The sequence below is a fragment of the Xiphophorus maculatus genome, chromosome 18 (genome assembly GCF_002775205.1).
Source record: "Xiphophorus maculatus strain JP 163 A chromosome 18, X_maculatus-5.0-male, whole genome shotgun sequence".
NCBI classification, from domain to species: Eukaryota; Metazoa; Chordata; class Actinopteri; order Cyprinodontiformes; family Poeciliidae; genus Xiphophorus; species Xiphophorus maculatus.
Window position 1 is genome coordinate 3218285 of NC_036460.1, and position 16767 is coordinate 3235051.

At 38.8% G+C, this 16767-nt stretch overlaps 1 protein-coding gene across 1 annotated transcript in view; it reads right to left on the reverse strand.

Annotated features, from left to right (window-relative positions):
- LOC111612019 (scavenger receptor cysteine-rich type 1 protein M130-like) overlaps positions 1–16767 on the reverse strand; it is a 37538-nt gene that overhangs the window by 5574 nt on the left and 15197 nt on the right. The window contains exons 5-8 of the mRNA XM_023351684.1: positions 16418–16711; positions 15571–15720; positions 5437–5571; positions 5171–5186 (exon numbers count right to left, since the gene is read on the reverse strand). Coding sequence (XP_023207452.1) covers positions 5171–5186; positions 5437–5571; positions 15571–15720; positions 16418–16711 — 595 coding nt within the window. The remainder of the gene's footprint in view (positions 1–5170; positions 5187–5436; positions 5572–15570; positions 15721–16417; positions 16712–16767) is intronic.

The window sequence follows — 16767 nt, forward strand, 5'->3', positions numbered from 1 at the left end:
AACAAAAACGTAGACGGAATAGATTACATCCATTACAATGTACAAAAACTGGGAAACTGGACACAGGCTGGTTTCGAGACAGTGTATGAACAGCTGGCTGCTACTTCACTGATGGCTTTTCAGAACCGCATAGCTCTTGACATGCTGCTGGCTGAGAAAGGAGGGGTGTGCATGATTTTTGGAGAAAAATGTTGCACATTTTTACCAAACAATACAGCAGCTGATGGAAGCTTAACGAAGGCCATTACAGGGCTTTGCACCCTTAATGGCAAAATGAAGGAACACTCTGGAGTGGATACTTCCATGTGGGATGCATGGATGGATGCTTTTGGGAAGTATAGAAACCTTGTGTCCTCTGTCTTAGTATCAATTGCAGTTTTTGCTGCAATTTTGACTTTGTGTGGATGTTGTTTTGTTCCGTGCCTGCGTTCTTTGTTTAACCGTCTCATTACCACAGCGATTTCACCCATGGAGGACCAGATGGCACAGATGTATCCTTTATTAGAGAAAAAATCTGGTGTTGACAAAGCCTACTCTGATGATGACTCTTCTTCTGACAGGTATCCAGATCCTAATTTTTGGACTGGGTATAACCCCTGAGTGTAAAAATGTTTGCTTTCCAAAACATGAACTTCCAGTTTGAAAATCATTTGAAGTGACTGTTTTTAGAGGGATAAGGGGCATGGAACAAATATTCGATAAACAGGAGGGAACTGTTGGATAAATTGTATTATTAGTAATTATCAAATATTTGTTGTATCATGTAGCCTTGTAGTTACATTTAGATAATGTTTCTGTGTGTTAAATAACTTTGATTCTATCCTGAGACTGCCCTGGGAAATAGGGGTGACAGCTACTCTCAGCAGCTGTTGCCCTGCAGGACTTCCTACAAGACAGAGGTGTTAATTGCTCCCAGCAGAATTTTACAGGCCTGACAATAAACTCTGCTCTGTGCTGCTTTGTGATACAAAGCCGTTGCTTTGAAGCTATGCAATGTGTCTTGTTTCACACCGGGCCTGGAGCAAGAAAGATTTAGAGTATAGATAACATGTGTCTAGAAGTGAATGTTATTTAGCGCTGCAACCATGTGATGAATGCTTTGACCCCACCCCATAGGGTTGCAGCGCCCCTTGTGGCAGGTTCCTAAAGATCAATAAAATAGAGGGAGCGGGAGATGTGTTTCCAGAGTAGGTGGAGATTTGTAACTGGAAACATCTCTCTGTCTGCTCTCCTCGCGAGTATAAAAGAATCTAACTCTCTTGTCTTTCCTGTATTTGTTTAATTGTCTCTAATAGGTATTTAGACCTGACAGGATCTTATCCAAGGATTTTCATTTTTGAGTTTAATCTGTTCTAAATCTTTATTCCCACAGATTGCCTGTAAGGGGGTGTCTGGAGATAGAGCCAATTCAATATCCTTCCATCGGGCGTTGTAGTTTTTATTACAAAGGTTTATCAGTGGCTTAATTTGTGCAGAATAGAAGTAGTTCTTTAATTGCGGTACATTTCTTTTGAAAGCTGTAGTGTTTTAAATCTAATTCTCTGCATTTTTCCCTGAGCTATAGAAATCTGGAAAGCATTATGTCCCACTCTATAAATTGCTTTCTTGTAATTTCTCCCTGTGGGGCTTGAAACAAGAAAATGAATCTTGGTAGTAGGTTCATTTTGACAGATTCAATTCTTTGGGTTAAACCCATGAAGGGTGACAGTCCATCGTTGTATATCCAGTCTAATTTTGGTCAGAAGATCTTAGCTATAGTGGTTGTATCTTTGGGGATCAGAACCCCAAGGTATTTCAATACAGTTTGGTCCCATTAAAGTTTTAGTTCGACCCACAAAGAATTTGGTGGATTATAAGTAAATGTCAATATCTGCGATTTTTTTCACATTCAATTTATATCCTGCAAATTCACCAAAGCTTCTCAAGCTATCAAATAATGTAGGCAGCGACGTGCTTGGTTCGCTAATTTATAACAACACATCATCCGCAAATAGCGCCACTTTGTGTGCTTCACCAGAAATGTTTATACTCTTGATATTGTCAGTTTGCCTAATTAGTTGGGCGAACGGTTCCATGAAAAGGCCAAATAGTAATGGAGCGAGTCCACATCCTCGTCTCGTTCCTTGTTCTAATTCAAAGGTATTTGAAAGATGTCCATTGATTTTTATCTGTGCAATTGGTTTTTTGTATAGTGACCTGATTACGTCAATAAAATTGGAGTGGAAACCAAATTTCTCGAGTTCTTTATATAGAAAGTCCCAGCTTACTGTATCGAGAGCTTCTTCAGCATCGCGGCTGATCACTGCAGCTGGTGTTTGGCAGTTTTGAATGTGGTTCAGGATATGCAATGTGTGACGGATATAATCATGGGTTTGTCTCTGTGGGATAAAACCGGTCTGATTGGTCTGAATAAGTTCTGGGAGTATCTCCTGTATTCTCCTTGAGAGAATTGATGTGAATGATTTATAATCAATATTAAGAACAGAGATAGGTCTGTAGGACCTGCAGCTCAGATGGTCCTTTCCTTCTTTTGGAATAACAGATACTGTAGCCTGTTTCCATGTTGGTGGCATTTTACCCTTTTTCAGAGCCATGTTAAACATTTGAAGGAGGAATGGTGATAACTCTGACTTAAATTGCTTTTGGACGGAAATCCGTCTGGACCAGGAGATTTGTTTGTTTAAGCTTTGTAATGGCGTAAGAGAGATCCCGCTCTGTGATATTCGCTATTAACCTTTGATTTTGATCATACGACAGAACAGGTAGGTTCAGTTGTTCAAGGAATTGTTTAATTTGCTGCCATCTTTTAAGCTTGGTTGTGTGTATAATTGTTTATAGTAAGTTTGAAAAGCTTGTTGGATTTCATTTTATTTATATACACACCTCTCAGAATTTGGGTCCCTTATTTTATATATTGTGTTTTCTGCTTGTTGGTTTTTAAATTTTCTCCCAAAGAGTTTTGCTAATTTGGCTCTCGATTCATATCTCTGTTTAGTATAAATCATCTTTTTTCGTATTTCTTGTAAATACATTGCATTAAGTTTATTTCTTAATACTTTAATCTTTATATGATGTTCTGGTTTTAGTTCTTATGTTTTGTCTCAACCCTTTTTTAGGTTGTTTAATTCTGATAGTTTTAATTGGTTTGCTCTCTTTCTTTGGACACAGAAAGATATAATTTTTACCTCTCATAACCACTTTTAGTGCATCCCAAACTATTTCTGGACTAACCTCTCTGTTATTGTTTTCTTTTAGAAATGTGTTTATGTCAGATTTGATTAGTTTCGTAATTTGGAAGTCATTCAGTCATACAGTATACTCGTTTTCAATCTCCATTGTGTACTTTCATCTAATTTTAAAGTTAATAATAGGGGGCATGCTCAGAGAAGTAAATGTTGCCAATCTCACAGTTACTAATCTTATGACAATCTCTTTTAACAGTAAAGAAATAACCTATTCTAGAGTATACCACATGTTCATGAGAGAAATGAGTATAATCACGGCTTGTTGGATATAAACTCCTACAGATATCTATAACACCATATTCTGATATGGGATTATATTGAGCACCGGTTGGTCCCTTGAACCAGCCTGACTGAGTCTGTGGATGCAGAAAGAAAAAAGGTTTAAAATATTTCAGAACTTTATTTTTATAGATCCACATGGAAACATGTTGGGTAAATTGTATTACTAGTATTATCAAATATTCGTTGTATCATGTAGCCTTGTAGTTACATTTAGATAATATTTACTTATATGCTTATTCTCTTTTACTCTTAGTATAAGTAAAGTTTCTGTGTGTTAAATAACTCTGATTCCTTCCTAAGGACTCCCTGGGAGATGGAGGTGTTAGTTGCTCCCAGCAGAGTTTTACAGTCCTACAATAAACTCTGCTTTGTTCTTCTTTGTGCTACAAAGCCGTTGCTTTGAAGCTATACAACGTGTCCTATTCAACGCCGTGCCTGGAGCAAAAGGATCTAGAGTGTAGATAACATGTGTCTAGATAGTGAATGTTATTAGCGCTGCAACCATGTGATGAATTGTTGACCCCACCCCTTAGAGTTGCAGTACTCTCTGTGATAGGGACTCTGAAAGCAATAAAATAGAGGAGCAGGCATATGTGTTTTCAGAGCGGTTGGAGATTTGTAACTGAAAGCACATCTCTGTCTGCTCTCCTCGCGAGAAACAATGAATCTAACTCTCTTCTCTTTCCTATGATCTTTATAATCTTTATATGATGTTCTGGTTTTAGTTCTTATGTTTTGTCTCAACCCTTTTTTAGGTTGTTTAATTCTGATAGTTTTAATTTGTTTGCTCTCTTTATTTGGACACAGAAAAGATATAATTTTTACCTCTCATAACCACTCTTAGTGCATCCCAAACTATTTCTGGACTAACCTCTCTGTTATTGTTTTCTTTTAGAAATGTGTTTATGTCAGATTTGATTAGTTTCGTAATTTGGAAGTCATTCAGTCATACAGTATACTCGTTTTCAATCTCCATTGTGTACTTTCATCTCATTGTAAAGTTAATAATAGGGGGCATGCTCAGAGAAGTAAATGTTGCCAATCTCACAGTTACTAATCTTATGACAATCTCTTTTAACAGTAAAGAAATAACCTATTCTAGAGTATACCACATGTTCATGAGAGAAATGAGTATAATCACGGGTTGTTGGATATAAACTCCTACAGATATCTATAACACCATAATCTGATATGGGATTATATTGAGCTATGGATTAAGACTTATTTTCCAAACTCCTCCACAAATAAGTATACCAGTTTATTGTCCCATTAAATCAAAAGTGACAGTTTCTCTGCAGACATCTGGAACCTGACGGAAGAAACATTTTAAAAGAAATAAATATGAGAGTTCAGAGTTACCTGAGCAGATGAGCTCATGGCGCCAAACACTGTTTTCATCATCAGGTAAACAGCTCTTTTCTTCAGAACCTGACTGCAAACAGTCAGAACTGATCCTCCAAACTGGTCTGTAAGAAACTGGCCCTGACTTTCTTGCTGAAACAGCAGAACCACAGTCCAGTTTAGCACAAACTGCAGCAACTGAGTTCATGTCCCAGTAAGGATTCATAACATCCACTGGTCTCCACTTTTCTAGATGTTTCCTCTCCAGTCTCCCAGCACATCGGCTGGCCTCTCCCACCAACCTGATGTTGTCTTGATCTGAGCAGATACAGAGAGTTCATTAATGAAGGAAGTGAAGCAGTGAACAGCAGCAGGTCTGCAGATCCTCCTCTACCTGAACAGGTGAGTCCAACAGCTTGACCAGGTGAGCAGCTGTTTCTACCTGAACTCTTCCTGCTGCTGCAGTTCAGCAGAGCAGACTCACTGCCTTCACACAGGAACTCTGTGCTCCCCACTGGAGCCTCTGCTTCTCCATAGAGCGCCCCCTGGTGGACTGAAGGAGGCCCACAGCCAATCTCCCTGCAGACCACCTCTGCATAATGCAGATCAAAGTCTTTTTCACACACTGAGGACCACGACTGGTCGGTCTTCACGTCCAGTCTGCCTGAGCACCGGTTGGTCCCTTGAACCAGCCTGACTGAGTCTGTGGATGCAGAAAGAAAAAAGGTTTAAAATATTTCAGAACTTTATTTTTATAGATCCACATGGAAACATGTTGGGTAAATTGTATTACTAGTATTATCAAATATTCGTTGTATCATGTAGCCTTGTAATTACATTTAGATAATATTTACTTATATGCTTATTCTCTTTTACTCTTAGTATAAGTAAAGTTTCTGTGTGTTAAATAACTCTGATTCCTTCCTAAGGACTCCCTGGGAGATGGAGGTGTTAGTTGCTCCCAGCAGAGTTTTACAGTCCTACAATAAACTCTGCTTTGTTCTTCTTTGTGCTACAAAGCCGTTGCTTTGAAGCTATACAACGTGTCCTATTCAACGCCGTGCCTGGAGCAAAAGGATCTAGAGCAGGGGTGGGCACTCCTGGTCCTCGAGGGCCGGTGTCCTGCAACTCTTAGATGTCTCCCTGGTCCAACACACCTGAATCCAACAGCTGAATCTCCTCCTAAGTGCAGTCAAGTTCTCCAGAGTCCTGTTAACGACCTCATTATTTGACTCAGGTGTGTTGAAGTAGAGATGCATCTAAAAGTTGCAGGACACCGGCCCTCGAGGACCAGGAGTGCCCACCCCTGATCTAGAGTGTAGATAACATGTGTCTAGATAGTGAATGTTATTAGCGCTGCAACCATGTGATGAATTGTTGACCCCACCCCTTAGAGTTGCAGTGCTCTCTGTGATAGGGACTCTGAAAGCAATAAAATAGAGGAGCAGGCATATGTGTTTTCAGAGCGGTTGGAGATTTGTAACTGAAAGCACATCTCTGTCTGCTCTCCTCGCGAGAAACAATGAATCTAACTCTCTTGTCTTTCCTGTGTTTGTTTAATAGGTATTTAGACCTGACATTATTTGGTCCTTCGCAGCCGGATGCCAATATACCGAACAGATTCCGGCAGGCGTGGTGGACCCCAGTAAAGACCGTGCGCACGGCAAGTTTCCTAGTGGAAACTTATCAGAACCTGTTCAAGGGCTGGCTCTTGGCCTGCCTGCTGGGATCTGACGGTTGACGACTCCGAGGGAGAGACAGAGGGTGTGTGGATTCTTGTTTAAAAGTGTGGCGAATGACTGGGGGTCATTGCGCGAATAGAAAAACCCTGTAAATTCTAGACTCTAACAGGTAAAAAATAGGGCACAAAATCCGTGAAGGACGTCCGAAGTCATTGCGCAAAATTTCGTGGAAACAGGTGCACGGAGCCTGGTGCAGACCTGCAGTAAAATTTAATAAATTGGAAGATAAAAATAAACATAATAAAATTTAATCAATTAGGCGATAAAAATAAAAAATAATAAAATTTAATCAATTAGGCGATAAAAATAAAAATAATAAAATTTCCTCAATTCGATATATAATAATAAAATTTAATCAACAATAAAAATATTTAAATCAGGCACTAAAATTGTAATTGGAACGGATGGCGGAGTCCGGCGAAGCAGGAGCTTAAATTCCGCAACGGCACGTGTGATTGTGCGTGTGATTGGAGATATAAATACCACTTGGTGTTTTATCTCATATAAAACAGTAGGGTTGTAACCAGCAAACCTGTCTTGGATGCACAGGTAAGAACCCCCCACTCGAAAGAGTTGAAGCGGGGGTTACCACTACAGGTATTTTTAATTGCTGGCCTACTGAAAATATCTCCAGTTTATAGGATTCCCTAGAAGTCGAAAAAACTGGGCCAAATTTTATTTTAAAAAAAATGGGGAAAAGTATAAGCAAGAATAAGCCAATAGACAGTTTAAAAACAAATGACTGGAAATATGTTGAAAATCAGGATCCGCATAAAATAAAAATTTAGACAAATGGATAACAAACTATAACTTTGACGGCCGTCTAAACTCACAAAAACTAACAGTACTGCAGGATAAAATAATTAAAAAAACAAAGTCAAACCCAAAGGAAATGCGCAAAGAAGGGTATGAGGATGTAAAATTTTGGTTAGAATTAGCAAAAAAAAGAGAAGAGGGGGAGGATGATGAGACAGGGCTTAGAAGTGTGAGAAGGCAGGCAGTGGAGCAGCGAGCAGCAGGAGGGGGAGGGGAAGTAGCTGAAGTTAACCAGTACTAAAATAGCAAAACAGAAGGGGAGAAACAAATAGTACAAAATGCAAAACTATACCCCGACTTGCCCTCACCCCCACAATATGAGGAGAAAGGTAGTGAGGGGCCTATCACTAGATCACAAACAGCAAACTTTAAGTGGTCTAAGGACTGGGGAGAAACTTTGGTGCAGGGAGCCACAGCTCCCAGTGGGTCTTTTCTCCCTCCCCCATGTTGCCCTTCAGAAGAGCCAAATAGTCAGCCACACACGACTGGTCTGTATCCTATGATACAAGTGGCAAATCCTAATGCGGCTGGGCCTGACAAGAATTATGAAGACAGGCTCAACAAGGTCACACCAGCTAAAATCACAGTGACCTATCTGTATACAGATACAAAACACACAGCCGTTGCAGCTGTCGCTCTTCCTGATGATTTAACACTAGAACTACCAAAGATTCCCAAAATGGGAATCTTCGTCCAGGTACCAGAGAGGGGCCAGTTTGGCCCTGTCCCTAGAGCTACCAAAGAGGGGCCAGTTTGGCCCTCCAAGAGAGGGTGTGAAGAGGCGCCTTTGTTATGTAAATAAGGCCATTACTATCCTGTTCCAAGGACAATCAGCGTGAAAGTTGATGTAGTGAGTTTGGCTCTCCTCCCCCCTGCTCACCAAATGCAGTATATTTCAAGTCCCATGCATAGTTTCTCTTTGCATGGTAATTCTTACAACAAATCCTGATGTTGTTTTCTAAGTTTTGTCCCTCTAGTATCTTGTCTTGACTCTCAATTTTCTTTTTTAAACAACATGTTAACCAGTTTAATAGCAGATGCGCTCTAAAACTTTGTATATTTTGCATCCTTTGTTTACGGCTTTTTTTTTGTGCAAACTTTACAACAAAATTAAATGTCTTTTCTTAGTGGTTAAATTATCAGCTAATAAACTGTCATGATCTACTGCATACGTTTTGTTAGGTCAGTTGTTAACCTAACAAGCAACAACAACTGCACCATTTAATTGATTTTAAATGTGTACTATAGGCAGAAATGTCTGTCCACTAGCCTATATTAATTATTTAGTAATAAGCTGTTGTAGTGACTGGTGGATGGTTATGGTCTTTTCTATAATTTCTTCACTGAAATTGCAATAGAGGACTGGGGTTTCACAGTACACTATGGTGAAAAGTCAATTTAATGATGTCGATGAAAGGATGTTAGCTGCCATCTTCCAGGTGTGTTCAGTTGGAATCAGAGAGTAATTAGCAGGAAAACTAAGAGTACTTGTTCCATGCAGGTCATCTACATCCTTTCAACAATTGTCAATGTCTAAGCCTATCACACTGCATGCATCCTCACCCCCGTCTGTTGACTGCCTCTTCTGCTGTTGGTTTTGTAGGTTTAAATACTCAACAAGCTGTCGATCTTTTATACAGCATCAATGTTATTCTTATCTCTATAAAAAACACAGAAATAACCCCCGGCATTTATGACATGGAACCATAAAGAAATCGAAAAGCAAACTCTGGTCTACCTAATAACCAGGGTTATTAGGTGTGGTTTGAATGCATAAGTATGTGCCAAGCAAAGTGAATATCATTCCAAAAGCAAAACGTGAATTGTAGGTCAAAGCATTCTGGATAAATAAACCAAAGCAAATGTGCATGTCTTGCGCTAGCGGGAGGAATTGCTGGTAGTCTTTTGCCAAAGATAAAAATGAAGTCATACAACTGCTAAAATCTGACGTGACTCTGTTTTTGTTTACATGTCATGATAATCATTACATTCAAAATTGTAACATCTGTTACATTTTAAGTTGATAAGATATGCTTTCACACTGCATTGTGTTAAACAAATGAAACCCCATTAGCAACTTTTTTATCCTCTTGCCTGTGAAAATGCTGCACTAAGAATCACTGAAGGAAATGACAGAACAAAATCTGAACAAGACACTAAGCACAACTTGATTCTTAAAAATGTAAGCAAAAGTGGGGTGGCCTCAGATTTTAGCTGTTGTTGGATGTTTATTTTGTCTTTGGGTAAATGTGAAAAAACAAACACTGTTCAACAAAATCTGCTCAGCATGAGTCGGGGATGAGGCATCAAACTATGGAGAATGTTGTTTTTCACACAAGTACCCTCTGCTGTAGTGCGTTTCCTGCTTTTGGAGCGGTCTCAGGACCACTTGGCATTCACGTATACATTCAAACCGCACTACAGTTCACTTCAGCTGAACCGAGACCTAGGCTTTTAGGAGGACCAGAGTTCACTTCTTTGGTCCGCATTAGAGTTTGAGTACACATTCACACCTCCCTAAATCAACCAAATTTTCTAGGCAAATGAAAAAGAGTATTAACGTGGGCTAAAGAGGGCTGGTGTGAATTTACCCCAATTCTCCTGAAACTTTGGGAACCTGTGGCAGATGTGTGCAAATCCACTCTCAATATCTTGTACATCACATGCCAATGTGTTATAAGTGGGAAAGGAAATGCAATTTTTTTCAACTTGTGGAGAAGATGAGCTATCTTATGCTGAAGATTGCTGTGTATTTTATCCAATTCACTTGTGAAAACAAAATCACAAATGCATTGAACAAAGATACATTTCAAACATTTTTCATGTACAATATCAATAAATACAAAGTTACACAGAAGCAGCACAGCGGTGTGGTAATTACCAATGTCTCCTTGGAAAAAAAGATCTCCAGTTTGAATCGTAGCCTTGGATTTATTCTGTAGAGTTTGCGTTCTCTCGTGCCCTAGTGTTTGGACTTCCTCTAGCAGTGCTAAAGCATCAATATTAATAATATTCAAAATACCTTGTTTTAGTACATCTAAGTAGCCATCTTGGTGTGTTTCTGTGTTAGCCCTGTGTTGAACTTTAAATTCTCCCTAAGATACATTCTGCCTATCATCGACAGATAACTGTATCCAGTTTTTGGGCCTGAATAAGATGTAAGCTGGTGCAGTAAAAATGTCAGAAGAACATTTCTGAATTGCTTGGGTAAAGGTATTGGTCTCTGTAACTCAATTCCATCAGGATTGATAAAAATGTAAATGCAATAAAGAACCTTGGATTTGATGAAAATGTTTACATTAAACACTTTGGTGAGCACACTTGAGTCTATGAAACACAAAATTCTGCCTTTTTCACATGCAAATGGTAAAAATTGAGTAAAGAATCTTAAAAATAAATTATCTTCTATTCCATTTACATAATTATCCACTGAAATGTTTTAAAATTAAGAGAAACAGTGCAATTGCACGTCTGTTTGCAGTCATTTTTATATGTATAAAATGTGAGCATACGCCTAAATGTTGAATTGGGGAGTGGGGAGAAGGTGACTTTAACTGCTGTGTATTGAGCGTGAAAGTTGATGTAGTGAGTTTGGCTCTCCTCCCCCCTGCTCATCTACAGGGATGCTAATTAGACCATTCAGAGTCGTCAGTTTGGCCACATTTGGATGCTAATAACCCAGTTTGGCCCCTTTCGGTAGCTCTAGGAAGATACCCAATCTGGCCCCTCTTGGTAGAGATAGGAATTTCTCAAAATCCTGGTAGTCCTAGTGTTAAAATCTTTAGACAGAATGTGGACCTCCCCGCATGTATCTCTGTTTAAATAAAAAAACAGATGATGTCTTTTCTGGGGTTAACTAACTATTGTCGAACCTGGGTGCCTAATTATGCAGAAATTGTGGCCCCTTTAAGCAAACTAATGTATAAAAAAGATCTAAAAATGTCTTCCTCTTTGAAATGGACAGAGGAAGCAAAAAAAAAAAGCACTATGTGGAATAAAGCAGGCCCTAGTGTCAAGTGCTGTGCTTGCCTTACCAGACTATAAAAAACCTTTTTTCCAAATGGTGGATTGCAAAGGTCAGTATATGACCTCGGTACTAGTTCAACAACATGGTGATAAAATGAGACCAATAGCATATTTTTCTTCCAAACTTGATAGTGTGGCGTGCGCCCAGCCTCCCTGTGTGAGAGCCGTGATTGCTGCTTCTATGGCTGTAGAAGTTAGTGCTCCTATTGTACTGTTTCATCCGTTAACATTAAACGTACCACATGCAGTTTCAGCACTATTATTACAAACAAATATGACTTTTTTATCGCCTGCGAGGCATCTCTCCTGTATGAGCACATTATTATCGCAACCTCATATGACTATTGAAAGATGCACAGTTTTAAATCCTGCAACTTTGTTACCTCTTCCAGATGATGGTACAAAGCATGATTGTCAGGAAATGACAGAACAAAACGCAAAGAGTATAAATGAATTAAAAGATCTACCATTAGATCAAGGTGAAATACTTTTTGTTGATGGTTCCTCAAAGAAAAATAAAGAAGTGACGATTTACACCGATAGTCAGTATGCGTTTGCAACAGTACTGGAAAAATAGGGGTATGATAACTTCGACAGGAAAACCAGTAACTCATGCAGACCTATTAAAAGAATTACTACAAGCTGTGCAGCTACCAAAACAACTAGCAATTTGTAAATGTGCCGCACACACCACAGGGAAAGATAAAGTGTCTCTAGGGAACGCCTTCGCTGATGAGATGGCAAAAAAAGCAGCGGAGGGACAAATAAAGATCTTATATATGGAAAAAAAAATCAAACATATGACAAAGGATCCTAAAAGACATGCAACAATTAAGTCCTAAAAAAAGAAAGAGATCTTTGGATTAAAAAAGGAGCAAAAATAGAAGATCAAATTTATAAGTGACCTGCAAATAAGCCTATCTTGCCAAAAAACTTGTATAGGTGGGCTGCAATATTGAGTCATGGCGTTTCGCATGTCTCAACAGGGGGGATGGTAGGACAGATACATTAACATTACACTATTTATGGATTTATTTCTTTTTCAAGAACTTTTAATGCATTACAAAAGGTCATTTCATTTCAAAAGTGCCTACAGAAAGAAGAGAGGGCTGCAAATGAAATAAGGAAATAAAGTGAATAAATAAATAGCTAAATACATGACTGATTAGGTAGATAAATAAATAAAATAAAAACTGTGTATAGAATTGACAACTAAAATATTAGATAAAAATGTTAATTATTCCTTCTAGGCTAAAAAGGTAGGAGGAAAATAGAATAAAATACAATGAGTAAAATAGGATTTTTTTTAATGAGTTGAGGATAAAGACAAAACAAAGTTCTTTAGAGAAACAGGCTCTAACTGTAAGAGGCATTGCTCAGATAACAACAAATGTAGATCAGGGGGACTTGCAGCCCCCCTTGCAGCAGCTCAGCAGGAGAGCCACAGAGCTGGGCTGTAACTCCCACCCCACTAGATTCAACTAATTAACATGTGAAGCCTCTTTGCATACCACTATTTTTTAAGTGCGAAGCAACCCCCACTTGCAGCAGCTCAGCAGGACAGAACGGGAAGTTGTGATGCAAATCACTTTCTCTCCCATCATCTAAAAGTACCTCTTGACAAAACTTCAGACTATAAGTTACAATTTTAGTAGTGGAACGACAAAAGGTACCCCAAAAAGGTTTTAAGTTCAAATTAAAATTAGATGAAACTAAAACATATCTGCAGGATTTTGATGTAGTTTGGTTTCCTAGATTTAGTGAAACATTTTCTCTTTAGAGTAGATCAGGGGTGTCCAAACTTTTTGCAAAGAGGGCCAGATTTGATAAAGTGAAGATGCCCGGGGGCCAATAGTTTGTTCGGACATTTTTTAACTACAAAAGTTTCATGCAAATACACACCGTTATAAAACAATTTTCATTGTCACAATTATCTTTATTTTTCAAATGACAAAATAACCAAATATAAGCCACTCAGGCAGATGAGAACAACTCTAAAAACCCAAATTCTGCCTTTCATTCATATCTGGAGAGTCCGATAACATTGAACAAACTGTATGAAATACCTTAAATTTACATGAGTTTAAAAATATCTTTGCCTCAAGAACATTTTAAACAGGAGTTATAAGTGATGCAAAGTTGTCTATTATTATTAAATCTTAAAACAAGTGAATTTTGCTCTTTACAATATTTACAATATCTTTCAGAAAGTAATAGTTTGTCACATCTACAGGTTCATAACATCAACAGTAATAACCAAATCTTACTCAAGAGTTTAATAAAATTAAGTGCCATAAATGTTCAATTCGCTTTTCACTGCTGATAGTGACAGACGTTGCCGTTCAAAATACTCAGTTTCATGTCCTCAACTCTCAGTGTTGGGTAAATTGTATTACTAGTATTATCAAATATTCGTTGTATCATGTAGCCTTGTAGTTACATTTAGATAATGTTTACTTATATGCTTATTCTCTTTTACTCTTAGTATAAGTAAAGTTTCTGTGTGTTAAATAACTCTGATTCCTTCCTAGGGACTCCCTGGGAGATGGAGGTGTTAGTTGCTCCCAGCAGAGTTTTACAGTCCTACAATAAACTCTGCTTTGTTCTTCTTTGTGCTACAAAGCCGTTGCTTTGAAGCTATACAACGTGTAATATTCGACGCCGTGCCTGGAGCAAAAGGATCTAGAGTGTAGATAACATGTGTCTAGATAGTGAATGTTATTAGCGCTGCAACCATGTGATGAATTGTTGACCCCACCCCTTAGAGTTGCAGTGCTCTCTGTGATAGGGACTCTGAAAGCAATAAAATAGAGGAGCAGGCATATGTGTTTTCAGAGCAGTTGGAGATTTGTAACTGAAAGCACATCTCTGTCTGCTCTCCTTGCGAGAAACAAAGAATCTAACTCTCTTGTCTTTCCTGTGTTTGTTTAATAGGTATTAAGTCCTGACAAAACATCTCTGAGTTTGATAAAAAATAAAGGCCAAGAAAACCAAACTAGAAAAACTCAGGAGCATCAAAGGCGAAGTGAAACCGACTGTACCTGGAATTTTATCATTCATTTTATTTCTGCTGAATTTATCATATTTGTGGGACATAAACATGTTAATAAATACACTAAATGTAAAGCAAACTTTACAATCTGGAAGTGTTTGTTCTTCAGTTGATTTAAAAATAAATTTGGCAAAATGGCTGAACAGCGCCCCCTAGTTCAGCCAGGCCAACAACCATAACAAACAAAAGGTTTTTCTGCTATTTTCTCTAAAAACAGGAAGTCCACCATTTTGTATCAAAGTTAATTTTCTGTTAATTTTCATGTTTTGAAAATGTCTGATTTCCTTGAACTCCTCCTGGGATTTTGATGCATCGACTTCAAAGCAGCAGGGATTAAAAGTTATTAAAATGACGAGTTTTTGTTCATCTATGTGGCTAAACTGAAAACTTTAACTGGATATTTAAATTATGTTAGTTTCCCTCTCCTCAAAGTTTCAGGTTCTTAGTTAAAGGTGACGGTTTCTCTGCAGACATCTGGAACCTGATGGAAGAAACATTGTAAAAGAAATAAATATGAGAGTTCAGAGTTACCTGAGCAGATGAACTCAAGGCTCTGATCACTGTTTCCATCAAAAGGTAAACAGTTCTTTAATGCAGATCCTGACTGGAAACAGTAAGACATGATCCTCCAAACTGGTCTCTTTGAAGCTTCCTCTGACTTTCTTGCTGAAACAGCAGAACCACAGTCCAGTTCTGCACAAACTGCAGCAACTGAGTTCATGTCCCAGTAACTATACCAAACATCCACTGGTCTCCACTCTTCTTGATGTAACATCTCCAGTCTCCCGGCACATCGGCTGGCCTCTCCCACCAACCTGATGTTGTCTTGAGCTGAGCAGAGACAGAGAGTTCATTAATGAAGGAAGTGAAGCAGTGAACAGCAGCAGGTCTGCAGATCCTCCTCTACCTGAACAGGTGAGTCCAACAGCTTGACCAGGTGAGCAGCTGTTTCTACCTGAACTCTTCCTGCTGCTGCAGTTCAGCAGAGCAGACTCACTGCCTTCACACAGGAACTCTGTGCTCCCCACTGGAGCCTCTGCTTCTCCATAGAGCGCCCCCTGGTGGACTGAAGGAGGCCCACAGCCAATCTCCCTGCAGACCACCTCTGCATCCTGCAGGTCAAAGTCTTTTTCACACACTGAGGACCACGACTGGTCGGTCTTCACCTCCAGTCTGCCTGAGCACCGGTTGGTCCCTTGAACCAGCCTGACTGAGTCTGTGGATGCAGAAAGAAAAAAGGTTTAAAATATTTCAGAACTTTATTTTTATAGATACACATGGAAACATCTCTGAGTTTGATAAAAATAAAGGCCAAGAAAACCAAACTAGAAAAACTCAGAGCATCAAAGGTGAAGTGAAACCGACTGTACCTGGAATTTTTTCCTTCATTTTTATTTCTGCTGATTTTATCATATTTTTGGGACGTAAACATGTTAATAAACTCACTAAATGTAAAGCAAACTTTACAATCTGGTATTGTTTGTTTTTCAGTTGATTTAAAAATAAATTTGGCAAAAGGGCTGAACAGCGCCCCCTAGATCAGCCAGGCCAACAACAATAACAAACAAAAGGTTTTCCTGCTATTTTCTCTAAAAACAGGAAGTCCACCATTTTGGATCAAAGTTAATCTTCTGTTAATTTTCATGTTTTGAAAATGTCTGATTTCCTTGAACTCCTCCTGGGATTTTGATGCATCGACTTCAAAGCAGCAGAGATTAAAAGTTATTAAAATGATAAGTTTTTGTTCATTTATGTGGCTAAACTGAGAACTTCATCTGGATATCTAAATTATTTTAGTTTCTCTCTCCTCAAGGTTTCAGGTTCTTAGTTAAAGGTGACGGTTTCTCTGCAGACATCTGGAACCTGATGGAAGAAACATTTTAAAAGAAATAAATATGAGAGTTCAGAGTTACCTAAGCAGATGATCTCATGGCTCTGATAATTGTATCCATCATCAGGTAAACAGTTCTTTAATGCAGATCCTGACTGCAAACAGTCAGACCTGATCCTCCAAACTGGTCTCCATGAAGCTTCCTCTGACTTTCTTACTGAAACAGCAGAACCACAGTCCAGTTCAGCACAAACTGCAGCAGCTGAGTTCATGTCCCAGTAACTATACCAAACAGCCACTGGTCTCCACTCTTTTTGATGTAACAACTCCAGTCTCCCGGCACATCGGCTGGCCTCTCCCACCAACCTGATGTTGTCTTGATCTGAGCAGAGACAGAGAGTTCATTAATGAAGGAAGTGAAGCAGTGAACAG